A 27,949-nucleotide genomic window follows, 5' to 3' on the forward strand; every position below is an offset into this window, starting at 1 on the left:
GCCGGCTCCCGCAGCGACTGGGCGGGCGGCGCGGGGTGCTGGGGCTGCTGGTGCCCGGGTGCCGCCCAGCCCCGGGGGCACGGGCGCAGGCAGCGGCGGTGCCAAGGAGGGCAGGTGTGCTCTGCCCCGCGCGAAGAAAGCGCCCTTTGTTCGGCAACGCACCCATGGGAGACGGTGGGATGGGCCAAGCCCCCCACCCCGGAGCTGGGGGGGGGCTGGCGGTGGCACGCCTGGCACGGAGCACGCGGCCACCCCATGGGTTGGGGGTCCCGGGGGCTCACAACCCCTCCAGGGTTGCCCAAACGGTGAGGATCCGGCCTCAAACCCACGCTGCCACTTTGCCCATGCGACAGCCCAGGGTCACCCTGTGCCTCAGCGTTGTCCCCCTGCCACCACCCGTCCTGCAGCTCCCCAGGATGAAGGCAGAGCTCCTCTGCCTCCCCTCCTGCAGCTCCTGGGGATGAAGGCAGAGCTCCTCTGCCTCCCCTCCTGACCGCAGAGCCCCCGACACGAAGGGCAGGGTGGGATCCAACGTGGGATCCCCTCCGATGGCACCTGGGGCCACTTAATCCCCTGCCCCGCAGCCCACACACATCCCACCCGTGCCCCACAGCCCCCCTGGCACCCATCACCCCGCGGGTCCTCGCTGCACCGTCCCCCACCCACCCACACCCCCCAAACCCACCAGCTCCCACCACCCCCTGCCCACTCCCAGGGAACGATGCTCCATCCCCAGGGTGGGGGGAGAGGGTCAAGCGGGTCCCCCGGGCGGGTGCCCCATTTCTGGGCTCCTGAGGGACTGGGTGGCTTTACGTAACGTGGGTGTCCCAGGGACGCCCTGCACACGCCTTATATAAACCGCAGCCGCCCCGCACAGCCTCCCCCTGGCATGGCACGGCTTGGCGCGGCACCCGGGGGCTGGTGGGCACGGGGTGAAGGCAGGCCACGGCCCGCGTGAGCCCAGCAGCGTGATTAACATCAGACCACGGGCTCCATCACAGCTCAGCAGCTGCGGTCGGGCCCCGCTGGGAGCCAGGAGCCGGGCTTAACCCTTGCTGGCAGCGGACACAGCTTGGGGCACCAGGGTGCCACGGGGGTCCCTGGGTGGGACCTGCTAGCCCTCCATCCCACCGCCAGCATGGGGGGGACCACAGCGGGGTCCCCACTCGCTGAGGAGCGGAGGACTCGGGGTGCTGCTGGCTGCACCCATGGGTGCCAGGGAACAGGGAGGGGACCCAGACAGGGCTCGGGGCGTGGGTGAGCCCGCGCCTGCCTGCGATGAGAAGGTGCTGACAGAGGAGAGCTCTTCCCCTTCCCTCCCGCCTCTCCCCGGGGGTGACGGCTCCGGTGGGGCTGGGGGGAGCTGGCACGGACCCCAGGACGGGGCTGCGTCATCCTGGTGTGGCCAGCGGGTGCCCAGGGCAACCAGGACCATTGCGGCGGTGCCAAGGGAGTGATGGAGAAGGGGACAGACGTGCCACCCTGTTGCCATGAGCAGCCCTCGCTGGGGCTGAGCACAGAGCAGGGGGGGATGCTGGAGGGACAGGAGGGAGTTTCCCACCATGCACTGGGGCAGCATCTCTGGGCGCTGTGCCCTCCCCCCGCCCCCCTGTCCCGGCTGCCCTCGGCTCCTGGCCACGCCGGAGCTGCTCCTGGGACCCTGAGGCCCTTGCAAAGCCTCCCCCGGGCCCAGCGCAGCCCTCGGGGGGCAACCACGCTGCTGGCAAGCTCGGCTGGGGCTTGGCCACCATCCCTCCCAGGCCCCCGACGGGGGTCCGGGATGCTCCAGCGCTGGGGAGGGGGTCCCGGTGCAAAAGGCTCCCTGGTCGCCCAACAGCCCCTCTCCACGGCGATGCCCCGGCAGCCAGGAGCCTGCCAGCCCTGCCCCGGTGCCCACGACCCCCTGCCCAGGCCAGCTCCAGCCCCACAAGCACCCTGAAATCCAGCCTATTTTCTGGTGCAAAACACACCCCACATGCCCCCTCCCCAGCTCGCCCAGAGCCCCCATCCCGCTCCCTCTGCACCCACAGAGCCCCAGCCCTTCCTCCTCCTCCTCCTCCTCCTCCCAGCACAGCACCTACCTGCCTCCGCTGCAGGTGAGGAAGATGATGGTGCAGGCAGAGCAAGCCCCCCCCTCGCCCAGCAGCCGCGAGAGCTTTTGCTAAGCTGCACCCGGTGCTTAAAATAAAAAAAAATATAAAGAAAAAAAAAAACCAAACCCAACCACCAACCCCCACGTCAAAGCTCCAGGAGTCTGGAGGCTGCGGCGGAGCGGAGGGCACGGGAGGACACTCACTCCCACACGAGCAGCTTTCTGGGAATTAGGGCCACGGCCCAACGGCGCTGGCAGCCCTGGCTGCGGGGTGGACGTGGCTCCCAGCCCTCACCTCCCGCTTGCCCCCACCCCGGGGAGGTGAGTAAAGCATCCCTCACCCCGCTGGGGTGCACCCCGACACCCCCTGCCCTTCCTACCCCCCCCGCTGCAGTCACCCCCTCAAGGTGGGATGGGGAGAGGGGACAGAGGCAGCTTGTCCCCATCAGGAGGGACCAGCCAACCCACCCTCGCTTGGTCCCCCGTGTCCCCCATCCCCTCACACGGCCGGGGGATGCTCAGGGGGATGCAGGACCCCGGGATGGATGGTGAGGATGCTCCTTCCCCGCATCCCTCCTCCCCATCCCGGCGGGGGGGGGCACAGGGAGGACAAGCCGCCTCGGTGCCCGCCCTGTGCCACCCCCTCGGCTCCCTGCCGCCCGCACGCTGCAGCGTGCACCTACCTGGGAGCACCCGGGGTCTCCTGCCTTCAGCCCCGGCCCCTCTTCTGCCCCCGTCGTGGTGACGGGGTGGCAATGGGGTGGCACAGCTCCCGGTGTGGGGAAAAGGGTGTCACCAACGACGGGCAGCCCCCTGCCCAGCTCCTCCTGCCTCAGTTTCCCTCGGCCCCCAGTGATGCTGCGCGGTCCCCGGAGCGGGGTCCTCAGCACCCCCTGAGCGGGGTCCCCAAAATCCTCTGGTGTGACAGCAGGGACGTGGCTCCAGCCCTGGGACACGGCACCGGAACCGTCCTTGGTGCCAGAGCAGGCAGGGCCAGGCTGGGCACGGGGCTGGCTGGGGACACACAGGTCCCCGGGGACACCGGTGGCTACGGGGAGGGATGCAGCATTCCTTCATCCACGTCCTCCCACACCCCGTCACCTCGGATTCCCCTTCCCCAGCCCCTCCTGCCACCCTCCTCTTCCTCACCATCCTCTTCCTCGGGGGGTAGGTGTGTGTGTGATGGTGAAGGGGGGATGCTGTGTCCCCCCCCCCAGCATGGGGCAGCAGGGTCTTACCTGCCCTGCAGCGATGGGGAGGGGGCTGCCAGCCCCTGCCCAGCCAAGCCCCGTGCCCACCGTGGTGCCTCCTTGCCCTGTGCGGCGGGCGGCAGCTGCGAGCTCCCCGGGGGCTGCCGGGGAAGAGGCCTCGTTTAAACAACAGACATAATTATGCTTTTGATACCGGCTGCTAAAAATACGGCGTGGGGAGCCATGTGTGCGCGGCCTCACATGGCTCCCGTGGCTGCTGACTCAGGCGGCGGGGACGGGGGGAGCCCGGTGGGCACCGGGGGGCACCGGGACCCCCGACACAGAGGGGCCAGCCTGCGGGAGGGTGCTGCTCTGCTAGAGACCCCCACTCTGACCCCCTCATGCCCCCCAACCCAAAAGGCAGCAGCCCTAAGTGGGGTGAAGTGAGCTGGGAGGAAGGTGACAGGGCTGTGGGAGTGTGGCCAGTGCCACCAGCGTGGGCTCGGGGGGCTCAGGTGGTCCCCAGCCCTGGCAGCAGCACAGGGTGATGCAGGAGGGGTGGGTTCAGTGGGGCACTGGGGACCCAAAGCCACCAGCGGCTCCCCAGGGAGGTCTGGCAAGTTAATGAGTGACAGTCCCCAGGGCCACCACCCGGCCACGGTGGCCCCCCAGCATGGACCTTTGGCCATGCCAAGGTGATGCCAGGAATGGGTAGTGCCTGTCCCGGGGGCACCAGCTGCCCCGGGGTTTGGTGTCACGCTTCTCCAGAGCATCCCTGTCCCGCTGGCAGAGGGGACACCCCTGCGTCACCCGGTCCCCTGGGTGAGCAGGGAAGCCCTGGGAGAGGGGGGGGGGGGGACAGGAGCCAGGAGCTGGGGGCAGTGACCTGACCCTCGCCCCCACTAATGCCTCCGCAGCGGGGAAGCCGCTTACGGGGATGCGAGCCGCCCGGCTTAGGTGACCTCCTGCCAACCCCGGGCACCGCAGGGGGACGCCTGACCCCGCTCCGTGGGGACAGACCCCGCTGGGGGCAGCCTGCAAAGGGTGAGCCCCCCCCCCCGCTGCCAGCTGAGGGGGATTAGGGCTTTGCTGGGCGCAGCCTGGCACGGCCCCGCGAGCTGGCACAGCGGGGGGACGGGCTGCACCGCCCCGGGCAGCTTCTGTCCCCTCCTTGGGGACACACGGGCCACTCGCCAAACCAGGGGCCGGGCGCCAGGACTCCTCCTTCCCTTCCCACTTCTAGATTAGCCGTGGCTGGTGCTCGTGCCTCAGTTTCCCCGTACCCTTGGAGGAACCCCGCTCCCTAAGCGGCTTTGGGGGGATTACGGGCACCCCCCGGCCCCCTGCCTGCGCCGCTGCGGGAAGTAATCGTCTCTGAGACAGTTTTATGGGGCTAATCCAGCCCCCTCCACCCTAATCTGCTCCCACACCACCCCCCTGCCCTGGGAAGACCCCCCCCAAAAGCAGAAAGGAGCCAGGGGCTAAAAATAGGGGTGAGGGCAGGAAGGATCGAGGGGATTGATGCCAGAGAGGAGGGCACGAGGGGACAGGGGGGCTCGCAGGGGCGGTGACACGAGCAGCGTTGTCACCTCGTGCCACCCTGCCTGCCCCATAGAGGCTCCGTGCCCCATGGGGAAGGAGCAAGACCCCCGGGTGAGCTCGGGGAGCCCCGGCAGGGAGAGGGCGGCTGCCCGTGGCCATCAGGACAAAGCCAGGGCTGGTAGCCAGGATGTCTGCGGGGGGTGGCCCAGCGGGGACCCGGCTGCTGCTGCCACGCCGTGGGGGACACGGCTACTGCAAGGAGGGGCTGAGCTGCATCCCTGCACCCCTGCACCCACCTCCCCACACCCCCAAGTCCTGCTCTGCCCCACACAGACCACGCACCCCACAGCCCCACGCACCCCAGAGGGTCCCCCCCAGCCCCAGGGGAGGGGGACAGCGTTTAAGCGAAGGGGACAAACTCCTGTTCCTGGAAGTCTGAAATAACATTTATTTTCCCACGTACAAAACTCCCTGTGCGGGAGGGGAGAACATTAAAAGCCCCGTGGTGCCAGGCAGGGCACGGCCGGGTACCGGTGCCCCCAGTTTCAAGTATGGGGGTGTCAGTCTGCAGCTGGGGGGGTGGCCCTGGCCAGGGGCTGTGTCTTTGGCTTCAGAGGACAGATGGGACAAGGCACGTCCCCTCGCTGGCTCCCAGGGGAGGGGGGGTGTGGGGAGTAAGGCATCGTGGCAGGGGGAGAGGCTGTAGTGTTTGTGGGGTGGGGGGAGAGGGACCCCCCATGGGAGAGGCGCCGGCGCCGGTGTGGGAGGGGGGACACGGGTGGGAGCAGCGTGGGGACCGAGCTGTGCCCCCCCCTCCACGGGGCAGAGAAGGTATCGACAGTGTCATGCAGGGGGGAGAAGCCCCCTCCCCGGGGGTGCATCTCAGGTGGGTCCCTCGTGGTGCTGCAGCAGCAAATCCCGGGGCAGGGGGTGTCCTCGGGGCCATCAGCTGTCCTGCTCCGGCGCAGCCCCCTTCCTCCTGAGCCGGCTGCGCAGGAGCCGGGAAGAGCCCTGGGCAGGGGGAGGGATGGGTCAGGACCCCCCTCACCCCAGCCCCACGCTGCCACATCCCCCCCCAGCCCCACGCTACCTCTTTGCTCGGTGGCCTTTTCTTCGCCACGCGCAGGCTCTGGCTGCGGGAGAGGGGTCTGGGGTCCCGGCGGCGGGGGGACGACTCGGGCGAGACCTGCGAGTCCGACCACAGCTGCTCCTCCTCCTCCTCCGACTCGCTCTCGTACAGCCGGCCGGCCCCTGGGGACAGCGGGGACACACGGCAGCTCCCGGCACAGCCCCCACCCTGCTCCATCGAGCCCCCCCACCGCTGCGATCCCCCTCCCCAGCTCACCCAGCAGCTGCCGGCGGCTCTCCTGCTCCTCCAGGTACAGGGGGTCCCGGTAGTGCACGGGGGCTTCGTCGGGGACGGAGCGCAGGTCCTGCATGCTGAAGCTGCGCAGCCGCCCGGCCAGCGCGCCCTGGCCCTGGGGTGGGGGGGTGGGGGGGGACAGGGAGGGTGGGGGTGACCCCCACGGGGTGAACCCCACCGGAGCCAACAGCGTAGGGCGAGGAGGGCTCTGCACGCAGAGACCCCCTCTCCCAACCCCTGCGCCACCCGTGCCGGGGTGACACTCGCCAGCCCCATTCCCCGGTACCTTGGTGGCCGCCTTGACCGCGGCCGTGGCCGCCAGGTTGAGGCCCCTCTTGCCAAAGTGCACCACGGCCTCGTAGCTGCGTTCCCTGGCCCGGATGACGTACGTGTCGATCTCCTGCCATGACAACCGCGGCGCTGGGTGGGTCCCAGGGCACAGCACCCTGTCCCAGGGCATCACCAGCCCAGCGCCGGGTCCTGCCAAGCCCCCCCCCAGGGCACAGGGACCCCCCCCATTGCCCCAGAGCCGGGCAGACCTCACCTTCTCCTTGCGGGACAGCGTGGGGTGCACGAACTTGCGGTAGAGCAGGCTGGCCCCCCGCGTGTAGGGGGAGAGCAGCCAGATGACGAAGGCCATCTTCACCTCGTAGTAGAAGGGGAACCTGATGGAGAGGGAGGAGAAGATGCCGGGGGGGTCCAAGGGCACGTCCTGCTCCCGTGCAGGAGGGATGGTGCCTCTGCCCAGAGCCCAGTGCCAGGCAGCCCCCTTCCTTGCCCCCCCCAGGGCACAGGGACCCTGACAGACCCGCTCTGTGCCCACACACTGGCCTCACCACGCGATGAGCAGGTCGGTGACGGTCTCGGTGGCCATGAAGAGCGCAAAGACGATCCAGTACATCATCCAGCGGACCTGCGGGCAGCGGGCGAGGGTCAGCCCCGGGGCTGGAGCCCGGGGAAGGGGCTGCCCGAGCCCCCTACTCACGTATTCCCGGATGTTTTTGGTCTTCACAGCCTTGTAGGAGGCGTAGGCAGGGTAAAGCATCCCGAAGAGCAGCCTGTAACGGAGCGGGGGGGTGAGGCACGCCGGCCACCCCGCGTAGAGCAGCAGCAGCAGGGACCAGCAGAGCCGCTTGCCCCAGCCCCGCAGCTTGGCCCCGAGCCCCCCCGGCACCATGGCACCGGGAACAGGGACGGCACCGGCGCGGAGAGCCCGGCTGCGAGCTCGGGGTGGCTCCCACAAACTCGCCCACCTCCGCGGGGAGCGGCCCGAGGTGCGGAGGCGATGGCCGCGGGCTCGCTGCGGGGGTGCAGGCGTGGCTGGGTGCCAGCCTCCCCCCGTGGCACGCTGACCTGGCCACTGCTGGCCCGACTGTGGGGCAGGGAGACCACCCCCCCCAAGTCCCCCGTGGCACGCTGACCTGGCCACTACTGGCCAGGGAGACCACCCCACCCGTGGGTACCCCCCACCCCGCACCTGCACGGCCTCCCCCTCCCCACCAAGGACTCCTTGGGCACTCTTGGCTACTGGCCACCCAGCCCAGGTAGCCACAGCGCGTCCCCGGGGGGGATGCCCGTTAAACGGGGACCCCCGAGGGGGGATGCCCGTTAAACAGGGACCCCCCCCGTTAAACAGGGACCCCCGGGGGGGGATGCCCGTTAAACAGGGACCCCCCCCGGTAAACGGGGACCCCCGGGGGGGTCTCGGCTCAGCTCCACCGGTCACCCCCGCCCTGCAGCCCCCCTCCCAACGGTCCCCCCCGCCCCGCACTTACACGACCACCCGGCTGAGCAGCCAGGACACCATGGTGCGGCCGGGCCGGCAGCCCCGGGCCGTGCCGGGGCGGCTCCGCGCTGTGCTGTCCCGTTCCCCCCCTCCCCCCCCCGCAGCCCCCCCTTGGACCCCTCCGCTCCCCCCCGCCCGGAAACGAATGGAACAACTTGAATGGTGCAGCCACCGGTTCCGCGCATGCGCGTTCGCGCCCGCCCCGCCGCTCTTAAAAGGGCCATGACGCCTCTTAAAAGGGCGACGCCACTCGTTTAGCTGTGGGGCCCACCGCTATGCCCCAGCCCACTAAAATAGTTAATTTTGTTTTGGTTTTTTTTTTTTTTTAAAGCAGGGAGGGAAAGAGCCTTTGCGTGATGCCGGGGATTTCTTTTTGGCCTTGGAGGGAGTGTTTTTGTGATGCCCCTGTGAGGGGCTGCGGGATCTGGGAGGGTTTGGGCGGAGGTGGGAGCGCTGCTGGGTCATGCCAAGGCGGTCAGATGTGCGGGCACCACCCTGACGTGTTGATTCAGCAGGGTTTAGCCTCAGCCGCTGCAAAAATCCACTCCCTGGCGCAGCCTCACCTGGGCTTACATGTGCGCTTGACCTTAAGCACTCGCCCAGGCGTGGTGCTGAACCGGGGCCAGGGCTCTGCGGCACGCCTGCATCCCTGCAAGATGCTCGGGAGGAAAATAGAAGCTGCTTCCTCTTCCCTGAACAAGAGCGAGGCTCAAAGTCCTCTCCGGTGGACCAGGCATCGCCTCCCTGGGCCACCTTCCCCTTGGCCGTGCATCCCCTGCAGTGGTCCAGGGCACCCTGGCTCCCCCATCCCCATCACGGCCACTGTCGGGGTGCCAGCACCCCTCTGCAGCTTTTCCCTGTGCTTCCCAGCTTTAAAATCTGCCCTTTCCTGGTAGGGAAACTGAGGCAGAGAAGTGTGGCAGTGCCCTGCTGCGGCACCAGTCAGGGCTGGGCTCTGGGGCTGGGCCCTTGCACCCAGGGCAGGGCCAGACCCTGCTGCGGGGCTGCGCTGGGGTCAAACCGGGCTCCCAAAAGCCAGCTGTGCCCCGGGGGTGCCAGTTGCCTTCGAGAGGATCTTTATTTGTGAGCTTAATTGGTGGTTTTTCACACGCTTGTTTATACCCCTGGGGGACAGGGAAATGCTCCCCTGGAAAACCAGCCGGGCGGCTGCTGGGTGCTGGTGCGGCGCAGGGTGCAGCTGGGACTCCCCTCCCTGGGGAAACACCTCCTGCTCCCCCCTCCCCACCACGGGCCAAGGCATCTGCAGCCATGAGCGGGGCTAAGACCCTAAAACAAGGGGTTTCCAGGCCGGGTGTCACAGTGTGTTTATTGTGGGGAGCGTTTCGGAGGGTGCGTACACCCCGGGTACGGCTGGCACGCTGGGTCCTGCCCCTGAGGGCAGAGGGGCATGCACGGAGGGGGATGGGAGCAGCTTCTGCGGGTGGTGGCACTGCCTGGGCAGCATCCCACCAGCCTGGAGCATCCCGCTGGCCTCAAGCATCCCTTCTGCCTTGGGCATCCCAACCACCTCAGGGCATCCCATCCAGCTCAGGGCATCCCATCTGCATCCCCCTCGGAGCATCCCGCTGGCCTCGAGCATCCCAACCACCTCAGGGCATCCCATCCACCTCCCCCTTGGAGCATCCCACTGGCCTTGAGCATCCCAGCCACTGCAGGGCATCCCAACCACCACAGGGCATCCCATCTGCATCCCCCTCGGAGCATCCCACTGGCCTCAGGGCATCCCATCCACCTTGGGCATCCCAGCCACCTTGGGCATCCCATGCGCTTTGGAGCACCCATCAGCCTGGGAGCACCCCAGTGTCCTGGCAGCACCCCACCAGTCCTGCCAGCCTCGCTGTTCCTGCGCACATCCCTGCCCGCCGCCCCACTCCTGTGCCCCCAGCCCTCCATGCCACAAGCCTCCAGCCCATCGCCCAAGCGGGCAGAGGTACCCGTGCCCCCCATCCCTGCCAGCGCAGCCAGCACCCAGAGCAGGCACCCAAGGGCATTGGTCTGCAGGGTCCCACCCTCCACGGGCTGCTGGATGGGGAAATACCAGGGAGGGAAACTGAGGCTTGTGTCTTCCCCTGGCAGCAGGGACGTGGGGCAATTTGAGGGGTGTGGGGGGCAGGAGGGGGGCTGGCACCGGGCTGTGACCACGGGGCAGAGGTGGGTGCAGGCAGGAGGAAGGGGCTGGTGGGCGCATGCGTGTCCTTGGGGAGCCAAGAGCCGCCCCTGGGACCCCCCCCCACTAAAGGCTGAGGTCCACCACCACGTGCCGGTAGACCAGCGTGTTGGCCTTGAAGCTGGGAGCCAAGAGGAGCTGCACGTCGGCGGCCGGCACGTAGCGGAAAGCCCTCGGTGCCTGCACCGACAGCTCCTGGAACTTGACGAACTTCTGCTTCTCCTCTTCCCACAGGTAGACGTGGGTGAAGGAGAAGTCGCTGCCCAGCGCCAGGTACTGCCGCTGCCCCACCGCGAAGGGCTGCATCACCATGGAGCCGCGCGACGGCAGCGCCTGGAGCTCCACGAAGCGCTGCCCTTCCCAGCGCACCACCTTGGAGTCGCCGATGTAGCGGCTGAGGCAGAGGAACTGCTCCCGCTTCACCCTGAAGTGCTTCACCATCTGCACGTCCAGCGTGTCGCCCACCTCGCCCTGCGGCACGAACTGCTTCTGCACCCGGCTCCACTGGTACACGACGGGCGCTTGGGAGCTGCTGGAGATGATGAGCCGGGGTTTGCCGTCGTTCTCCACGTACTCCACGTCGGTGTCGCGGTGCCAGGCGTGGAGGGCTTGGTGGGAGTAGAAGCCGTTCTGGTTGAGGCGGTAGAGGCTGGTGGAACCCGCCTTGGAGCTGTCGGCGATGACGAAGTACCAGTCGCCGTCAATCTGGAAGGCCTCGACGTCGTTGGGCTTGCGGGTCTTCTGGCTGTCGATGTCCTGGATCTTGATGAACTTGTCCACAGCCGTGTCCCAGCGGTAGATGTAGGAGCCGCCGAAGAGCTGGGCCACCACCACGTACAGCTGCTCCTGCGCCACGATGGGCTTGCAGTGCACCGCCGAGTGAGCTGCCGGGCGGCACCACGTCACGCCGGGGCTTGACCCTTCCCAAACCACCCCAACTTGGGGGTCCCAACCCAGGAGGGGACCCCAGCCCCGCTGCCTCACCGGGGATGCGGTCAAAGTCACGCAGCTTGCGCTCCACGTAGTCCCACTTGAGGATGGCACAGCTGCTGGCACCGGGCTGTGCCAGGGCCACGTACAGGTCGCTGGCGTAGGTGAAGGGCTCGGCCGACACCGCCTGGAAGGGCAGGACCTGGTGCACCACGAAGTCTGTGGGGAGAGGAGACAGTGAGGGTCCTGGCAGCCAGCGGTGGGGGTGAGGGGTGGGCGATGTCCCTTACCCGTGGTGATGCACTGGAAGTCACCGAGCGCCAGGTCCCGGATCCGCTGGCCCTCGAACTGCCCGGGGCTGCTGCAGAAGACGGCGGGGACCGTGGTGTTGGTGCTCTCCAGCCACTCCACCAGCCACTTGATCTTGCAGTCGCAGGCCAGCGTGTTGCCCCGGAGGTCCCTGCCGAGGACGGCACCAGGTCACCCCCAGCCTGGGGTAACCCAAGCACCCCGAGCACCGGGATGTCACCCAGTCCCCAGCCCAGTGTCCTGGGGGTCCCCAGTGCCATGGCAGCCTTACAGGTCGCTCAGGATATCCAGAGGCTTGAAAAGGTCCCGGGGCAACGTCTGCAGGTTGTTGTTGGCCAAGGACCTGGGGGACGAGAGGGGCCATGGAGGTGACAGCCCTGGGCATGGTGAAGGGGCAGGAGCCGTCCCCGGTGTCCCCGGGGACCCCCCGGTACTCACAGGTGGGTCAGGGACTTGAGCCCACGGAAAGTGGCCTTGGAGAGCGCCTGGATGTCGTTGTTCTCGATGAACCTGGGGTGGGAGGAGATGGTGGCACGGCTGCCCCGAGGGCACCGGTCCCTGTGGGTACCCCCGCCCTCCCGTGCCCTCCCCAGTGTCCCCATCCCCGTCCCGCTCACAGGTACTGGAGGTGCGGGAGGCCGGCGAAGGCGTTGTCCCCGATCAGCGTGAACTTGTTGGAGTTGAGCAGGCTGCAAAGAGACGGGGGAGGCGTCAGCCCCGCGCTCGGGCACGGGGGGCATGGGGGGCACCGGGATGCCCAGCCGCTGGCACGGAACACGTACAGGAACTGCAGCGAGGGGATGTGGGCGAAGGCTGCCTCGCGGAGCTCCGGGAAGGCTGCGTTCACCATCGTCCTGCCAGCGACACGAAGCCTCAGGGCTATGGGGGAGAGGGGGACAGCAGCCGGGGCGGGGGGCTCTGCCACCCCCGTGCCCTCCAGCACCAGCCCCGCTGCAGCCCGGTGTGTGCCAGCGCAGCCCCCACGCACTGGGGAGGGGTGCTGGGTGGGGGGCAGCCCGTTGCAGGGGGGTCCCAGCAGCCATCCCATGGCTGGGGGTGGCACAGAGGGGGGCCACAGCAGCCCAGGGGGGCTGGCACCCACCCCACACGTGTCCACATCCACCAGCCGAGTGCACACACGTACACACATGTACACACACACACATGCACACAGCTGCATGCGCACACACGTGTGCATCCGCCACACACGCCCGTGGAAGGCTCCTGTGCACCGCCGTGTCCCCACGGACCCGCCAGACGTGTCCCCTTGGGGCTTTGGTCCCCAAGGTCATGGCAGACGGGCAGAGCGGCGGGCACGGGCTGCAGCCCTGCTCCAGCCGTCGCTGATGGATGGATGGATGGCTGCGGGTGCGAGGAGACCTGCCACCACCGCAGGACACGGGGACTGCTCCCGGGGTGTCCCCAGCCCGCTCCTTCCCCCAGAGCCCCCCGTACTGCCCATACCCCACACCGCCATGTGTTTGCCCCTGCAAGGCAGAGGTTGTCCCTGCCACCCTGGGGCAGCCAGTGGCCCCTGCCAGCCCTGCACCTCATCCCCATCCCCGTCCCCATCCCCACCCTGGTCCCCTTCCCCATCCCCATCCTCATCCCATCCTCATCCCCATCCCCACCCTGGTACCCATCCCCATCCCCACCCTCATCCTCATCCCCATCCCCATTCCTGTCACCATCCCCATCCCCATCCCCATCCCCATCCCCGTCCCTGTCCCGCTGCCTGGGCACTCACAGCGAGATGACCTCGGGGGGCAGGTTCCTGGGCACGGCCTTGGAGTCCACGCAGAAGGCTGTGTCCCGGGTGCAGGAGCAGCTCGGGGGGCAAGGGGGTGGCTTTGGTGGCCGCCGACCCGCCGCTGGCAGCCAGAGCCAGGCCAAGGAGAGGAGGAGGAGGAGGAGAGCGGGGAGCTGACCCCTCGGCATCCTCCTCCGCTGCTGCAGCTCCATCACGCCCTGGCCTAGCGCTGCGGGAGCTGGTCCCTCTGCCCCCGCTGTGCCCGGCAGCGAAGCCTTTTCCTCTCCTCCTCCCCCGGAGATTTCAGCGTGGAGGGGACGTGGACGCGGAGGCGAAGGCTGCGGGTACCCAAGCCGCTGCGCTGCAGCTCACCATGCTCCTGTGCTGCGGGAGAGGGAGGGAGGGAGGGAGGGATGGAGCGAGGGATGGAGGGAGGGATGCAGCTGAGTGACAGCACCAGCATCCCCGCGCACCCGTCTCCTCGCAAACACGGGGTGCACACCGGGGGGGTGGCTGCTGGGAGCCGGGTGCTCTCAGGGGGACAGGAGGGTACCCGCAGGGGTGATGCCACCGCGGCTCTCCCACCCCGCTGCCCGTGCTGCAGTGCTGCCCAGCCTGGGTGGCGGCAGGCACCGGGCACCCGTCCATCCCATCCCGTCCGTCCCTGGCACGGTGATCCCGGCCAACAATGAGCCCAGCCAGCTCCTTCCCCACGCCGGGGGGGGCACAGCTGCCCACGCACAGGGCTGCAGGGACCAGGGGTGTGTGCTGAGGGTGCTGGGTGCTCGGCCAGAGCCCGGGGCTGGGCGCGGAGGGTGGGCACACTACCTGCCCGCTGTTTGCTTTCACCCCCCCGTCCAAATGCTGGGAAAGGGCCCTCAGAGGCTTTGTGTCCCCTCCCCGGCTCCTCTCCGGGCTTGGCAAACAGAGCACAAGTGGCACCTTGGCAGCCAGGGTGGCCCCAGCCTCCTCCCACCTGCCCTGGGACCCCTATAAATGCCCCCAGTGCCAGCTCCAGCTGGCAAAGGGACAGGAGCGGCACAGCGAGGGAGGGCGAGATGGACGGCAGCTCCAAAGAGGCGCTGATAGAGGAGGCACCGCCGGTAAGGAGCACCCCTCACCCAGCCCGGGGTGCCAGCGTGGGGCTGAGCACCGGCCGCCTTCCCCGGAGCTCAGCCAGGCGCTCCCCTGTGTCCCCAGAGCTACACGGAGTCCCCCCGCGTGCCCTGCATCCCCCACCAGCTCAAGTGCCTCCTCATCGTGGTGGTGGTGGTGGTGGTCCTCGTGGTGGTCATCGTCGCCTTCCTTCTCCTGGGGCTGCACATCACCGAGACGCACGCCGAGACGGTGAGGCAGCGCCGGGGGGGGGGACCCGCGGTGCCACCGGTGCCGGTGACGGCTTTGGGGACAGCAAATCTCCCTGACCCCCCCGTGCCTGGCAGGTCTTGAGAATGACCATCCACGGCCTGGATGGCGAAGGGACCCCCCAGCACCTCTCCATGAGCAAGAAGGAAAGGACGGGGACGTTCGCCGTGCGGGACGGGCTCAACGCCTCCGCCGTGGTGGTGTACGACTACGGCAAGGTGTGGGGCAGCCCCGGGGACGGGGGGCACGGGGGTGGGACGGGTGGTGGGGACGGGGCTGAGCTGATCTGTCTGCAAACAGCTGCTGGTCAGCTACAGGTCCTGGCGTCACGGCGCCTGCTACGTCACCCGCGTGGACAAGGACAACATCCCGGGGCTGGACACCGTCACCGAGAGCTTCCAGCGCCGGCAGGTGAGCGCTGGCCACCCCGGTCCCCCAGCCCAACCCCTGCGTTCCCCGGGGCGAGGTATGGGGCTGCTGGGCTGGCGGTGAGGGTGGGCAGCCCCACGCCTTGTCTCTCCCGCAGGCTGAGCTGCAGGAGGCCGGGGACAACGCCGTGCCCCTGGCCGACCGCTCCATCCTGGGCACCACCATCAACATCCTCTGCAGCACCGTCCCCATCTACTGGGCATAGCGTCGGCTCTGAGGGGGGCACGGGAGAGTGAGATGGGGATGGCACCCTCCCCGTGCTCCCCACGTTCCTTCCTCCTCCCAGGCGGGATGCCCGGGCATCCCTCCTCCTCCTCGGCCCCATCCTGCTGCCAGGGTGGCTTTGCCACGGCACTTGCAATAAACCAAGTGTGTTGGGATTCACGTTTCTCTCTGCAAAGTAAAGCCTGTGCCCGCGCCTCTGGGCGCTGCTCTGGTACCCAAGGGCCCTGCCCAGGGTGCCAGCACGGTGCCCCAGGGATGTCCCGCTGCGGGGTCCGGTGTGGGGACATCACCCCTCAGTCCAGCCCTGGCCAGGGAGCACGGGAGGGCTCTGACACCCGCTCCCGGGGCAGCGGCACACACCCCCCCCTGCACAGCACACCCCCAGGCTGCACAGCCGGTGTCCCCTGCTGTGCCCTCCCGGTTTGCACAGAGGGAGGACGAGAAGCCAGGGGCAGGCACTGGGCACCGGCAGTGTGCCCAGCCAGCCCTGGCACCCCTGTGGGGTCTGGGCCACCCCTCTGGGAAAAGTCCCCATCCCTGTCCCCTCCTTGTGCAGATGGGGACAGAGGGACTGTGCCACATCCCCGGTGAGAGCCGAGCGCTGGGCTGAGCAGGGTGCCCCCGGACACCACGACCCAGCTCCCCCCCATCCCCTGTGTGCCCCCCGGCCCTCGCAGCGCCAGCTCCTCCGCCCCAAAGCACCCGGGAGCATCCTTGGGGGGCACCTCTGGAGAATGGGGGATCAGTGGGGCTGGGAGGGACAAAAGAGACCCTGGGAGGCCCCGAGCCAGCCCGGCTGGGTGCTGGGCACCGTGATTTCACCCCTCAGTAGGCACTAACTCAGGGCTGTCCCTGCGGCCACCGACCTGGGCAGCAAGGGGGGACGCAGCCCTGGGGGCTGAGGCTTTGCTGGGAACAGGAGGGAAACCACACGTTGCCACATGTCACCATGAGGCTGGCAGCTCTGCTTCCCGAAACGCCCTGACCCCTGTTACCCTGGCAAGGAGCCGGGGGTAGAAGGGGGCACGCAGCCCGGGACGGCGATATGGGCTCCCCCAGCCTCTCCGGCACACGGTGTGGGAGAGCAAACAGCCAGGAGCCACTCGAGGGGCTCTCGTGTCCCCCAACACCCCGGGACAGGAGGCAGCACAGGGGGCACACCCTCACCCCCCCAGGGTGGCAGGGGTGGCCGGAGAGGTCCCAGCCTGAGCCCCACTGCAGGAGAGGCTCGTGTCCAGGGAAGACCAAGGCACAGCAGTGTCACCCTGCCCTGGGGTGACACTGGGTGTCAGTGTCAGAGCTGGGACCCCCCTCACCCCGAGCAAATCCAGCCCTGAAACCCCCAGCACTGGCAACACGAGCCCCCGCGGTGCCCGAGCATCCTCGGGACCAAGGCAGCGGAGCACCCAGCCCTGCCACGGTCAGGGGACACGTCCCCACCCCGCAGTGACCCCGCTCCCGCCCCAGCCTTGCGGTCTGTGGGAAACCTTTGATGTCCCCTTTGCGCTTCGCCCACCTCGAGCAGCTCCAGGTGCCCCAGCTGGCGCAGGGACGCGGGCACCGAGCCATGGCTCGCCTTGGCCGTGGCCGTGGCCGGATGCTTCACCCCGGAGGGCAGCAGGAGGGTTTGCTTTGGCCCCGACACCTCGCTCCGGGGCAGCAGAGAGGTCCCCGTGCCCGGGGACAAGGGCCCTCAGAGCCTCTCGACCAGCAGGTTCCCAGGGGAGCCCAGCCCTGGGGGAGGCGGTCAGCAAACACGAGTGAAGTGGATTGCACACCACAGCCCCAGGGCCACGAGCCCCTTCACGGGGGCCACCTCGTTCCCCACCCTGGCACCCCGGTATAAAGCCCTCTGCCCGGCTGCTGCGGGGCAGCCCGGGCTGGGAGGAGGAGGAGGAGGAGGAGGAGGCAGTCATGGAGAGCAGCATGAAGAAGGTGGTGGTTGAGGAGCCGCTGGTGAGTCCCTGTGCCCCGCAGCGGGGTGGCACGGTCACGCTGGGGTGTCCCTGTGCCCCATAGCGGGGTGGCACGGTCACGCTGGGGTGTCCCTGTGCCCCGCAGTGGGGTGGCACCGTCATGCTGGGGTGTCCCTATGTCCCACAGTGGGGTGGCATGGTCACACTGGGGTGTCCCTGTGCCCCACAGTGGGGTGGCACAGTCACACTGTGAGTGTCCCTATGTCCCACAGCGGGGTGGCACGGTCACGCTGGGGTGTCCCTATGTCCTACAGTGGAGTGGCACAGTCACACTGTGAGTGTCCCTATGTCCCACAGCAGGGTGGCACGGTCATGCTGGGGGTGTCCCTGTGCCCCGCAGAGATGCCCAGCACAGGGCTTTGCCTGGTTTATCCCGGCGAGGCGCCGGTGTGTGGGTGATGGCACAAGACCCCGCAGGATGCCACATCCCCAGAGCTCGGGGACTCCCCAGCCCTCCTGCCCCCCCCAGCTCCCACCTCTCCCCCCTCACCCCATCTCTCCGCCTTTCCCGTGCCCGCAGGACCCCGAGAAGGGCTGCTGTGGCTCCGGGTGCTGCAAGCCAGGCTGCTGCTGCTGGCCCTGTGCCGTTTGCTGCTCCAAATGTGCCCGCTGCTGCATGCCCCGGTGCTGCAAATGCCCCAGCTGCCCCGGCTGCCCCGGCTGCGGCTGCCTCAAGCGCTCCCTCTGCTTCGTGCCCCGCCTGCTCTGCTACCTGCCCCGCAAGCTCCTGGGCTGCTGCCACCACCTCAAGTGCCTCCTCATCACCGTGGTGGTCGTGGTCCTGCTCGTGGTCATCATCGCCGGCGCCCTGCTGATGTGGCTGCGCGCCGACCAGCGCCACGCCGACACCGTAAGTGGGGGGACCCCCCGCCTGCTTCCCCCCACCCACCCGGGGAGGGGCTGCTGTGGGTGCTGAGCTCCCCCCGCACCCCCCAGGTCCTGCGGATGGCCACGGAGGGGCTGCGGAGGGGACCGGCTTGGGAGGAGGACGCGGCCACTTTCTACCTGGACGGTGGCGATGGAAACCCGGCCACGGTCGTCTATGACTACAAGAAGGTGAGCGGGGAGCCCTGGGGGGGCCGGGGAGGGGGGGACGGGACCGAGCTGATGGGGGTCTGTCTGCAAACAGCTGCTGGTGACCTACCGATCCCCGCTCCACCGCGCCTGCTACGTCACCCGAGTGGACGGGGACAACGTCCCGGGGCTGGACGCCGTCGCCGAGACCTTCCAGCGCCGGCAGGTGAGTAGTACGGGGTGTGGGGGGCATGGTTCCTCGTGCAGCCCCCCCCGATGAAGAATTGGGGTGCAGCGTCGTGCCACCGCTGCTTCTCTTCTCCCTCTGCCCCCTCGCCAGGCTGAGAAGAGGCTCGCCGTGCCCCTGGCCGACCGCTCCCTCCTGGGCACCACCGCCAGCGTCCTCTGCAGCCTCCTCCCCGTCTACTGGGCTTAGCCTCGCTGGGTGAGGGTCCCGCTGCCCACAGGGGGGCTGACAAGGAGGGCTGGGGGACCCCCACCCACCCAGCGGCACCCTCACATGCCAGCTTTGCCTTGCAGCATCCCCAGCGCGGCGCTGGGCGGCTGCTTGGGCGAGTGCCACGCTGCGCCGGGGACAGCTGCTTTGTCACTTCGGTCTCCTCAGCTTCGCCAAACCCGAGTGTAAAAATGAGCTTTTAAAAAAAAAACCACCCCGTGACATTTAAAGAGAGAAAATCCTCCGTTGCAGTTCTTCGCTCCCCGGCAGCTCCCAGCTCCCTTCGCCTTAAAAATGCATTTCGGGGCCCCGAGCAGCGTGTCGGGGGATTTCTGCCCCCGAGCATCGCTCGGCGCCGGGGCACGGGACCGACCTGAGCTGCCCCCTCCTCCTGCCAGAGCCAAGGCTGCCCTGGAAAACCTCGCTCCTCTCCCACCCCGCACAGCTGAATAAAGGATACGGGGAAGAATTGGGGCTTAGAGCTATTCCTGGTGACAAAGGCGGCCACGGCCACCGGCCGCTGCCCGAGGACCGGGATTATTAGGACCAGGATGCTGGTGTTATTAGGATCAGGAGTCATTAGGATTGGGATGCTGGTGTTATTAGGATTGGGTGTTATTAGGATTGGGATGCTGGTGCTATGAGGATCAGGAGTAATTAGGACTGGGATGCTGGTGCTATTAGGATCAGGCATTATTAGGATCAGGACGCTGGTGTTATTAGGATCAGGAGACATTAGGACCAGGATGCTGGTGTTATTAGGATCGGGTGTTATTAGGATCGGGAGTTATTAGGATCAGGAGTTATTAGTATCAGGATGCTGGCCCGGGGCCGAGCATCCAGGACAGAGGGGGGGGCGTGGAGCAGCGCAGCCGCAGCCCCCCCGGGACGGGAGCTCGCCAGCAGCGCAGCTGCCTCCCTCCAGCCCCGCAGCCAGCCCGGGGTGGGGGCCACAAGCACCCCGCCACCCCCCCCCGCGCCTGGATCCGGCCCCCGCTCCCCGCTCCCGGCAGCCGGGGAAGCTGCTCCCCGCAGGGAGGGCGCAGCTGGGGTGCGGGGCACCCAGCCAGGGCTGCGGGGCGCCCACCCCCACACCCTCGCCCTTCCCCATCCCTGCAGCACCAGCGAGCACCAGTGTGGGGTGGGTTTTATTCTCCAGGCTCTGGGCTGAGCACCCAGCCCCGGGCACCGGCGGGTGGCAGGGGGTGCGCAGAGTTTTGCCAGGGCTCAGCTCCCCCGTCCCCATCTCACCCCCCTCCCCGCGATGGAGCAGCTGAAGACGAGCTGTCAGAAACTTGGCAGGACCCCGAGGTCCTTGTGCAATAATTCGTGTCCTCGTTTCTCCAGCCTGCGCGGGCGAGGTTTGCGGAGGGTGCGGGGGGGGAGCGCTGCGGGTGCTGCACCCCGGGGAGGGACCAGGGACACCCCGGGGAGGGTCCAGGGACACCCCGGACGCCGTCGGGGGGGGTGTCAGCCCCGGCAGCCAGGCGCAGGGGTGCAGGCAGAGGTGTTGGCAGGGCGGGGGGCCGGGGGGCTCGCCGTGCCCGGGGGGCTCGCCGTGCCAGGGGGCAGGCAGGCGGCCTCGCACTGCTCCCGGCTCTCGAAGCGGTTGGCGTTGCCCCCGCAGCCCCCGTACCAGAAGAGCGAGCACCGGCCGGGCTGGCGGCCGTCGAAAAACCACTTGGGCGAGAAGGAGCGGCAGGGTCCGGCATCCCGTGCCTCCAGGCAGGCGGCTGCGAGGCGGGCGGCACGGCACGGCATGGCACGGCATGGTTGTGTGCCGGCAAATGACCCCATGAACCAGCCAGCGCAGGAGCTGGCAGCCCCCCCGCCTGCTCTTTGCTCGCCCCCCCCCCAAAGCCCCCCCAGCCTCCCCTCGCACGCTCCTCACCCAGCATCACGTTGCTCTCGCCCACGCCGGCTCCGTCGGGACCTGCCCGGGATGCCAAGCATCAGCCGAGCGGCAGCACCGACACGTCACCGTGCCCCTTGCCCGGGCTGGGGGCACCCTGCAGCCCCCTGGGATGCCCACCCTCGCCTACCCGGGTCCACGCAGGCGCGGATGCAGTCCCGCTGGCTGCCGAAGCGGTTGGCGTTGCCCCCGCAGCCCCCGTACCAGAAGCGCTCGCAGGACCCCGTCTCGCCCCTGTGGTACCACATCACGGAGAAGCGGGCACAGGCGGTGCCGGGGTCCTTGGCCAGGGCGCACGGTCCGGGCACGGCCGCAGCCCTCCGGTCCTTGCCAGGGCTGGGGGCTGCTGGGGGCATCCCGGTGGGGGACACGGCAGGGACCTCGGGGGTCCTGGGAGGAGAAATCAGAGCAAACCCCCCAGTCCATGCTGGGGGTGAAGGACCCCATCCCTGGGAAGAGGGGGTGCAGCCCCCCAGCTCCCCAGCTCTTGGGGCACCGAGGGATGCGCACGCCCGGTGCCGCTCACTCACTGCGCAGGGGTCCCCGCGGGGGGCTCGGTGGTCCCAGTGCCAGGGGTGGGCAGCTCCCGGGGGCACCCCGGGGTGCTGGGGCGCTGGCTGCTCTCCGCTGCAGTGGCACAGGTGATGGAGGTGCCAGCAAGGAGGTTTGGGGGATTGAAGCCACCTGCCCCCGGAGCAGCCGGGGACAGGACCCGGAGATGCTCCAGCCCCCCGAGCCCCCCGAGCCCCCCGCTCACCCCGCAGCCTCCTGAGGAAGCCCAGCGCCGTCCTCTCCGCGTAGCCCATGTCTGGCGGCTGGATGGAGCCCAGGCGCAGCGAGTGGTACCTCCAGGGTGGCAGCGCCGCGGGCATGGCCGCCTCCGGCTGCTCCGTCCCGGCTCGCCCCAGGGAGAGCACCAAGACGCCGAAATCCTCGCACGGGGCGAAGGGGGCCAGCGCCTGCTGTGCCTCCCCGTCCCACAGCCCCACGGCCCCCGGCCCCACCACAAAGAGGGCACGGAGGCGGTGGCCAGGGCTCCGCGGGAAGGCACGCCGGAGTGCCCACGCCACGGTGCCACCGGGGGACGCCGTGGCCGCCCTGGGCACCAGTGCGAGGCGGAGGCGCTCCCGGAGCTGCTCCCTGGAGCTGGGCAGCCCGAAGGGCACCTCGGCCAAACCCTGCCCGGGGGCGGAGGGGCCCGTCAGCACCAGGGCGACGCGGGTGCCGCGCTGCGCCAGGCCAGGCCCCGCGAGCTGCAGGTGCCCCAGGAGGCGGTGGAAGAGCTCGCCGACAGCCTCCAGCCTCTCCACCGGCATCCCCGGCGCCGCGTTGTCCACCACCAAGACCAAGTCCACGTCCAGCGGGTCAGGGGACAGCGTGGCTGCGGCGCAGCTCTCGGGGTGGCAGAGGTCTGGCGATGGGGAGAGGTGGAGGCTGAGCCCCAGCATCCACCGGCACCCATCCCTGGACCCCCCCGGGGCTGCGCACCGAAGCAGAGGACGCAGGGCAACACGGCGCCCCGCAGCACCGCCGCGTCCCCGGCCGGCTCCTCCGCCGAGAGCTGGACCACTTGGAAGAGGCTGTTGACCTGGGGAGGGGAGGCAGAGCTGGGGCAGGGGGTGAGGGCTTGGGGGGGACCAGGGGGGAGCAGCCACCAGCCCCGGGGCTCACCTGGAAAGCCCGCACCACCTCGGGCAGCGGGCTGAAGGTGAGCACGGCCGGCACGATGCCCAGGGCTTCGTACTGCAGAGCAGCCTCCTCGATGCCCTCCAGGTCCTGGTTCCGGCCGCTGGTGACGAAGAGGACCACCTTCCTGCCCAGGGCGGCCGGCCGGACCCTCTTGAGCACGTGGTGGCCCACGAAGCGCATGGCGAGGGCCAGGCGGCCGCGGCGGGACGAGCGGGTGGGCGAGAGGCGGCGGAGACGCCCCAGCAGCGCTGCCCCGCTGCCCACCTCCCCAGCACGCAGCAGGTAGGTGGGGGTGGCCGCGTAGGCCAGCACGGCCACCCGAGCCCCAGCCGGGCAACCCAACGGGGAGACCTGGAGGTCACGCAGCAGCAGGGCCAGCAGCTCCTTCACGCGGGAGAAGAGGGCTGGGGGCACCGTGGAGGAGGTTTCCAGCACCAGAACGAGCTCGGTGGGGAAGAGCGGGCAGGAGGGCGAGGTGGTGGCTGCGAGGGGACGGGGGCATCTCAGGGGCTGCCGGAAAAGCCCCCCCGTGGCATCATGGTACCCGTGCCCACCCACCCACCGCTGCCTGGGCATCCTCTGGGTGCGCATCCACTGGCTGTGCCCCCACCACCAAGCCACCCCTCTGAGCTGGTCCCCGTCCCCTCCCCGCCATCGTCCCGGGCTCTCACCGCAGCTCCGGCGGATGAAAGCCTTGAGCTCACACGGCTGGAGAGATGCACGAGGCCACGTCAGCCCCAGCTCTTCCCAGCAAACCCAGCAAGGATTGCTGGGGCCAGGCAGCCACCCGGCTCCTCGCTGTCCCCCGAGGACACCCCGTCCCCAGCCAGCCCCACACCAGCACCCCATACCGTGGCGGGGGGGATGCCCGGCGAGCCCTTGGCGCCCTGGAGCAGCAGGAGAGGAGAGAAATGATCTGAGCAAGGACCACGGCCCCCAGCACCGGGGCAGAACCGTGGCAGGAAAAACGGGATTGGGGGGAGTCACCGGCTCTCCCGGAGGTCCCGCACCGCCGCGGCCGCCCGCTTCTCCCCTGCTCCCGGGGTGGCCCTGGAAAACCAAGGGGAGCTGAGCGGGTGGGCACGGCGGGGGGAGCGGGGAGGGGGCTGCGCCGTACTCACCCCGTGCCCGCGCAGCCCTCGCGCGCCCTTGTCCCCCGCGGCTCCTCTCTCGCCCCCGTCGCCCTGGGGGGACACGCGGAGGAAACCCACCCCGATGCCCCCCGGAGAGGTCCCCGTGCCCCTCCTGGCCCCACACACTCACCTGAGCCCCGGGGTGTCCTGGTGGGCCCTGAGCGCCCTGGGGGAAGCAGCACCCATGAGTGGGACCGAGCTCTGCCCCACGCTCGTCCCACCCACCTCCATGCCCGCTCCGGGCTGTGGGTACCTTGGCACCCTTCCTCCCCGGAGCACCTCGCTGTTCACAGCCATTCTCGCCCTGGGAGGGGAGAAAAATCCCAAAGCAGATTATTGTAGGACCTACACAAACTCTCCTCTTCCCACAGCTTCCTTGGCCACAGTTTTTCCACGTCTCCCCCCAACCGTGGTGCCCCGATGCCACGTCCCCGAGGGGCACAGCCTTACCAGGGCACCTTTGGGTCCCCGCGGTCCCACGCTCCCCTTCCTGCCCTCGGCTCCTGCCTGCCCCTGGGAGAGAGAGCGGGGCTGCAGGCTGGGGGGTACGGTGGGGGGCTGCCAAGCGTCGTGGTATCACTCACCTTCTCCCCTTTGGGGCCGGCTGGGCCGGCGGCACCCTGGGCACCCTGGGCACCAGGCAGACCCTGGGCGAAAGGCAAAGGCAGATGGAGGATGGAGCACCCATGGGGTGGGCACCCCCCCAGGGATCCCAGCACAAGGAGGGGGATGGCACCTGAAGCCCTCTGCTCCCCGGGCGGCCGCTGGCACCCGTCATCCCCCGCAGCCCTGGCACCCCCTGCAAAGGGAGAGGAGAAGGGGCAGCGGGGATGTGCCCCCTGGGGGTCCTGGGGCTGGCACGGGCTGCCCTGGCCTCACCTGGGCACCTCCGTAGCCCTTCTGTCCCCCGGGGCCGGGCCTGCCACGGTTCCCCTTCTTGCCCTGCGAGGAGATGAGATGGCTCAGGCTCCGGTGGGGACACATCCCCGGTGCCCGGGGCAGAGGGACCCCCGCGTCCCCGGGGGGTTCCAGCCCTACCTGTGCTCCCTGCTGCCCTTTGCGGCACGAGGTCTGCGGAGGGAAGCGCTGTCAGCAGCCATGTCCCCACCACGGGGACACGTGGCACAGGGACCACCCAGCACAGACCCTGGTGTCCCCCTGCTTGTGGCACCTACCGGGTGAGCGGGGGGACCTGGAGGTCCCGCTGGCCCCGGGGGACCATCCTGGCCGGGGTCTCCCTGGAAATCAGGGGTGTTGGGAGGGCAGCAGAGCTCCTGGCTGTGCTCCCAGAAGGGTCCTGCTCTGCTGCCTGGCACCCCCGAGCACGCTGCCAGCCCCTGCCAGCCCTTACCTGGGCACCCCCATCTCCTCTCCACCCCGGGGTGCCAGGCTCGGGGCTTCTCCTCCCGGGTGGCCCCTGGGGAGCAGAGAAGGGGCTCAGCGATCCCCCCCCAGCACCCTGCAGAGCCCTGGGGGTTGCGAGCCCCTTACTCACCAGCTCTCCCCGAGGGCCTGGGGGTCCCTTCTCCCCCTGGGCACCCCGGGAGCCCTTCTGGCCCTAGGGGCAGGCAGGAGGAAGGGGTTTAGCAAGCGGGCGGTGGGCGAAGGAGGGAGCACTTCGCTGAGGCTCAGCCGTGCAGCGCCCGCACCTGCCTCCCCCGCGAGCCCTTCCCTCCAGGGGGGCCAGGGGTGCCCGCTTCGCCCTGCGGAGGAGGGAGGAGGCTGTGCCCGTGCCCACGGCCGTGCCCGTGCCCATTCGGGGATGGAGGGGTGGTCGCAGCGGCTCGCTGGTGCGATGCCCCACTGCACAGCTCACCTGCTCCCCGTCCACGCCGTCGTAGCCGGCTTCTCCAGGAGGTCCCTGCAGGGAGGTGGCATAGTCCGATGCCACGTTATATGGGATCACCAGGTCCTGGCTTTGCCCCATTTCCCCCAGCACCCCGCGCCATCCCACCCCTCCATCCATCATGACCATCTTCCTCCCCTCCCTCTCTTCCCTGCCCATCCTCGGGGTCTCCTCCATGGCCTTGGCCACCATCGGTGCCCGTAGGAGCCGCTGGACAAACCACGCGGCGGGGACGTACCTGCTCCCCGGGGTGACCCACGAAGCCCTGCAGAGAGACAGAGGAGAGCAGCCGGGCAGCGGTGGGCACCCACGCTGCGGGACGGAGCCGTGCCGGGCTGGGACAGCCCCTCACCTTCGGTCCACACTGTCCCGGGCATCCCTGCACCCCCCGGCTGCCGTGGAGACCTCGCGGTCCCTGCTCCCCCTGCGCTCGGGAAGGGAGAGGAGGGCATTGGTGGCAATGCAGTGACAGGGGTCCCCTCGCCCCCAGGGCCACCCTTCTCCCACCCCCGGGGGTCCCACGGCCAACTCACGCTGTGCCCGTGCTCGCCCTCCTCTCCAGCTCGCCCCTTGCTGCCCGTCACCCCCTAGGACAGAGAGACCCTGGGAGCGGCGGCCGCGGCCCCCCAGCCCCACAACGGACCCCGGGCTGGGGGCCAGTGCAGCTGGGCTCGGGGCTCCCTTCCCAGCTCGGGGAGGGAGGAATCGAGCAGGGCAAGGACTTGAGCCCCTTGGCCCTGGGAAAGGGATCCGGGGCCATGCATGCAGCACGGGGGTGCAATTCCCCGCACCCCCCCGTGCCTCAGTTTCCCCCCACACCCCCAGCCTCTTACCTTGCCCCCCCGGGGGCCGCTGGGTCCTCGCGGACCGGGCAGCCCCACGCAGGTGCAGGGGCACATCTGGCAGCACGTCCGCTCTGCCAGGGCCAGCTGTGGGAGAGGGCAGCGTCCCCGCTCAGAGCCCACAGGGGGTCCCACCACCCACCCCACCGCTGCTCGTCCTCACCAGCTCCTGCGCCACGTGCCCGCCGGCCTCGGGCGTGTCCACGGCGAGCTGCTGCCCGCTGCCCAGCCGCCGCCCGAACTCCACGTGCTGCAGGTCCCCCAGCCCCGTGGCGTTGTTCACCGCCACCGTCACCAGCAGGTCCGCCTGGTCTGGGGAGGGGACGGGGTGTCACGCCGTGCCCGGTGTCCCCACCAGCTTTCCCCCGGGCTCACCCACCCGAGCCCCGCGCCGCCGTCGCCACCCCACCTTGCAGCCAAGCTGCCGTCGCCGCCTCCTTCATCCTCCCCACGTCATCATCCAGCCCGTCCGTGAACACCAGCAGCGCCTGGGCGAGGAGGGGGGGCCCGATGCTCTGCAGCAGGAGCACCCAGCACCCCCCCAGCCTCACCGGGAGCCACCGGGTGCCGGTGCCATACCTTGGCATTGGCCTCGTGCCGTGCCAGCGTGCCGAGGAAGCTGTGCAGGGCGGGCTGGCTGAGGTAGGAGCGCTGGAAGGCGTGTGCCCGCGCCAGGCGCTGCAGCACGTCCCCCCAGGGCTCCCGCAGCCCCTCCTGGAAGAGGGTCTCCCCGTCCTGGCGCGTGCTCTGCAGGCTGAGGCTCAGGGCGAGCGGGCGGCACGTCAGGCGGGCCAGCGCGGCCACGTCCCGCAGCACCCGCTCCAGGTAGGGCTGCAGGTTGGACTGATGGTAGTCGGTGACGTCCAGGGCCACCAGCACGTGGAGGGCACACGGTCCTGCGGGGCAGAGCACGGGGAGCCAGATGGGCTACGTGGGCTGGAGCGTGGCATCCCCCGCGGTGGGACACGGGCTGCGTGGGCTGCAGCGTGGCATCCCCCATGGGGACACGCGTGCCCCGCGGTGGGACACGTCCTTGCCATGGCCACGCACAGGGACGTCCCCACTCACCTGCCTCCTGGCTCCAGACCCCTGCGGCTGCGAGGACGAGCAGAGCCGTGGGGAAGCAGAGCCCGCGCAGCCCCATGGCCCCGGCGTGGCACGGCTAGCCAAGACACGGTGGTCACCGGCGGGGAACCAGCTCCTGCCGTGCCCGGTGGCTGCAAGGCGTGAAGGCAGGGCTGTGGGCAGGCAGCGACGGGCAGGGCGAGAGCAGAGCCGCTGCCCCGGGGAGCCGTGGGCCTGGAGCTGCCTCTGGCTCCCCATCCATCACCGCTGACGGCTCGGCCGTGGAGCTCAGCCCAGCCCGGGGCCACTGCGGCTGGCCGAGCCGAGCCAGCGCTGGCCTCATCCTGCCCTCCCCCTGGCCACTTGCAGAGGGTGCTGAGCTCCTGGAGAGCTGCCGGGCAGCTGGGGAGGGCGTGGGGGCAACATGGGGCAGGCCACGGGGGTGCTGAGCTCCTGATGGCCCTGAACCGCTCCCGGCAGGGCTTTGGGATGGGCTTTGCCGCTGGCGCTGTGAGGTTGCCCGCACAGCACCCCCGGCTCAGCTTTGGGGCTATGCGGATCCTCCGAGGGTTTGGGGGATGGATGCAGCAGGCAGGGAGCGGGGGCACGGAGCGCTGGCCACGCGACGGGACGGAGGAACCCCTCTTACCTCTCCTGCGCCCTCGCCGGCGCGGGGATCCGCGGCGCAGAGCCGGGGCAGCTCGGCCGGTGCAGCTGAGCGCGGGCTGCGGGGGAGGATGCGCGTTCGGGGGGTTATTTATTCCCGGGCTCGAGAAAACATCATCTGTGCGACACGTCAGGGGGAACTGCCTCGCGGCCAGGGAAGAGGCTCGCGGGCTCCGCGGG

General features: G+C 69.5%; 5 protein-coding genes across 7 annotated transcripts; 2 read left to right on the plus strand and 3 right to left on the minus strand.

The window, feature by feature from the left end:
* Positions 1–5,252: 5,252 nt before the first annotated feature.
* REEP4 (receptor accessory protein 4) lies at positions 5,253–8,052 on the minus strand. The gene is made up of 8 exons (XM_068421394.1): positions 7,963–8,052; positions 7,173–7,245; positions 7,024–7,100; positions 6,732–6,852; positions 6,474–6,587; positions 6,170–6,302; positions 5,915–6,075; positions 5,253–5,835 (listed from the first exon to the last, which is right to left on the minus strand). The coding sequence occupies exons 1-8, from the start codon at positions 7,992–7,994 to the stop codon at positions 5,770–5,772; spliced, it is 777 nt and encodes a 258-aa protein (XP_068277495.1). The 5' UTR covers positions 7,995–8,052; the 3' UTR covers positions 5,253–5,769.
* Positions 8,053–10,227: 2,175 nt separating this feature from the next.
* LGI3 (leucine rich repeat LGI family member 3) lies at positions 10,228–13,362 on the minus strand. The gene is made up of 8 exons (XM_068421490.1): positions 13,148–13,362; positions 12,183–12,254; positions 12,018–12,089; positions 11,839–11,910; positions 11,672–11,743; positions 11,382–11,551; positions 11,146–11,310; positions 10,228–11,045 (listed from the first exon to the last, which is right to left on the minus strand). Exons 1-8 carry the CDS (start codon positions 13,360–13,362, stop codon positions 10,228–10,230), a joined length of 1,656 nt encoding a protein of 551 aa, XP_068277591.1.
* Positions 13,363–14,208: 846 nt separating this feature from the next.
* SFTPC (surfactant protein C) lies at positions 14,209–15,149 on the plus strand. The gene is made up of 5 exons (XM_068421280.1): positions 14,209–14,253; positions 14,351–14,497; positions 14,593–14,733; positions 14,816–14,926; positions 15,042–15,149. The coding sequence occupies exons 1-5, from the start codon at positions 14,209–14,211 to the stop codon at positions 15,147–15,149; spliced, it is 552 nt and encodes a 183-aa protein (XP_068277381.1).
* A 1,934-nt stretch (positions 15,150–17,083) lies between these two features.
* LOC137675313 (surfactant protein C-like) lies at positions 17,084–18,595 on the plus strand. Its single transcript, XM_068421338.1, has 5 exons — positions 17,084–17,125; positions 17,666–17,995; positions 18,082–18,201; positions 18,275–18,385; positions 18,500–18,595. The coding sequence occupies exons 1-5, from the start codon at positions 17,084–17,086 to the stop codon at positions 18,593–18,595; spliced, it is 699 nt and encodes a 232-aa protein (XP_068277439.1).
* A 1,152-nt stretch (positions 18,596–19,747) lies between these two features.
* Positions 19,748–27,916, minus strand: LOC137675361 (collagen alpha-4(VI) chain-like). Of its 3 annotated transcripts, XM_068421404.1 has the most exons (32): positions 27,753–27,916; positions 27,107–27,255; positions 26,618–26,934; positions 26,448–26,526; positions 26,202–26,350; positions 26,030–26,125; positions 25,730–25,783; positions 25,549–25,620; positions 25,435–25,461; positions 25,167–25,211; positions 25,000–25,053; positions 24,846–24,908; positions 24,702–24,767; positions 24,526–24,588; positions 24,389–24,421; positions 24,230–24,292; positions 24,087–24,149; positions 23,935–23,997; positions 23,801–23,863; positions 23,604–23,654; positions 23,481–23,516; positions 23,339–23,401; positions 23,205–23,267; positions 23,069–23,104; positions 22,889–22,925; positions 22,200–22,699; positions 22,017–22,116; positions 21,286–21,939; positions 21,059–21,155; positions 20,659–20,918; positions 20,508–20,549; positions 19,748–20,349 (listed from the first exon to the last, which is right to left on the minus strand). In XM_068421404.1, the coding sequence occupies exons 2-32, from the start codon at positions 27,180–27,182 to the stop codon at positions 20,087–20,089; spliced, it is 3,648 nt and encodes a 1,215-aa protein (XP_068277505.1). In that variant the 5' UTR covers positions 27,183–27,255; positions 27,753–27,916; the 3' UTR covers positions 19,748–20,086. The 3 variants fall into 3 exon arrangements, with proteins under 3 accessions (XP_068277505.1, XP_068277506.1, XP_068277507.1); XM_068421405.1 differs by lacking the exon at positions 23,205–23,267; XM_068421406.1 differs by lacking the exons at positions 23,205–23,267; positions 23,339–23,401 and having other exon boundaries at positions 27,753–27,915.
* Positions 27,917–27,949: the final 33 nt, after the last annotated feature.

The sequence above is a fragment of the Nyctibius grandis genome, chromosome 33, assembly GCF_013368605.1.
Source record: "Nyctibius grandis isolate bNycGra1 chromosome 33, bNycGra1.pri, whole genome shotgun sequence".
In the NCBI taxonomy this organism is placed as follows: domain Eukaryota; kingdom Metazoa; phylum Chordata; class Aves; order Nyctibiiformes; family Nyctibiidae; genus Nyctibius; species Nyctibius grandis.

Bases quoted from the DNA above. Each gene is read 5' to 3' on its own strand.
- REEP4 (XM_068421394.1), bottom strand. From the start codon at position 7,994: ATGGTGTCCTGGCTGCTCAGCCGGGTGGTCGT. The intron at 7,246-7,962 runs GTAAGTGCGGGG...GCTCCGTTACAG, and splicing joins CTGCTCAGCCGGGTGGTCGT to GCTGCTCTTCGGGATGCTTT. The intron at 7,101-7,172 runs GTGAGTAGGGGG...CGCTGCCCGCAG, and splicing joins CCAAAAACATCCGGGAATAC to GTCCGCTGGATGATGTACTG.
- LOC137675361 (XM_068421404.1), bottom strand. From the start codon at position 27,182: ATGGGGCTGCGCGGGCTCTGCTTCCCCACGGCTCTGCTCGTCCTCGCA. The intron at 23,268-23,338 runs GTGAGTACGGCG...TTGGTTTTCCAG, and splicing joins GAGGGCTGCGCGGGCACGGG to GGCCACCCCGGGAGCAGGGG. The intron at 22,700-22,888 runs GTGAGAGCCCGG...GTCCCCTCGCAG, and splicing joins TTTCATCCGCCGGAGCTGCG to CCACCACCTCGCCCTCCTGC.
- SFTPC (XM_068421280.1), top strand. From the start codon at position 14,209: ATGGACGGCAGCTCCAAAGAGGCGCTGATAGAGGAGGCACCGCCG. The intron at 14,734-14,815 runs GTGTGGGGCAGC...GTCTGCAAACAG, and splicing joins TGGTGTACGACTACGGCAAG to CTGCTGGTCAGCTACAGGTC. The intron at 14,927-15,041 runs GTGAGCGCTGGC...TCTCTCCCGCAG, and splicing joins AGAGCTTCCAGCGCCGGCAG to GCTGAGCTGCAGGAGGCCGG.
- LOC137675313 (XM_068421338.1), top strand. From the start codon at position 17,084: ATGGAGAGCAGCATGAAGAAGGTGGTGGTTGAGGAGCCGCTG. The intron at 17,126-17,665 runs GTGAGTCCCTGT...CCGTGCCCGCAG, and splicing joins TGGTGGTTGAGGAGCCGCTG to GACCCCGAGAAGGGCTGCTG. The intron at 18,386-18,499 runs GTGAGTAGTACG...CCCCCTCGCCAG, and splicing joins AGACCTTCCAGCGCCGGCAG to GCTGAGAAGAGGCTCGCCGT.
- LGI3 (XM_068421490.1), bottom strand. From the start codon at position 13,362: ATGGAGCTGCAGCAGCGGAGGAGGATGCCGAGGGGTCAGCTCCCCGCT. The intron at 12,255-13,147 runs GTGAGTGCCCAG...TGTCGCTGGCAG, and splicing joins CCCCCCGAGGTCATCTCGCT to GACGATGGTGAACGCAGCCT. The intron at 11,744-11,838 runs GTGAGTACCGGG...CTCGTCCCCCAG, and splicing joins CTCAAGTCCCTGACCCACCT to GTCCTTGGCCAACAACAACC.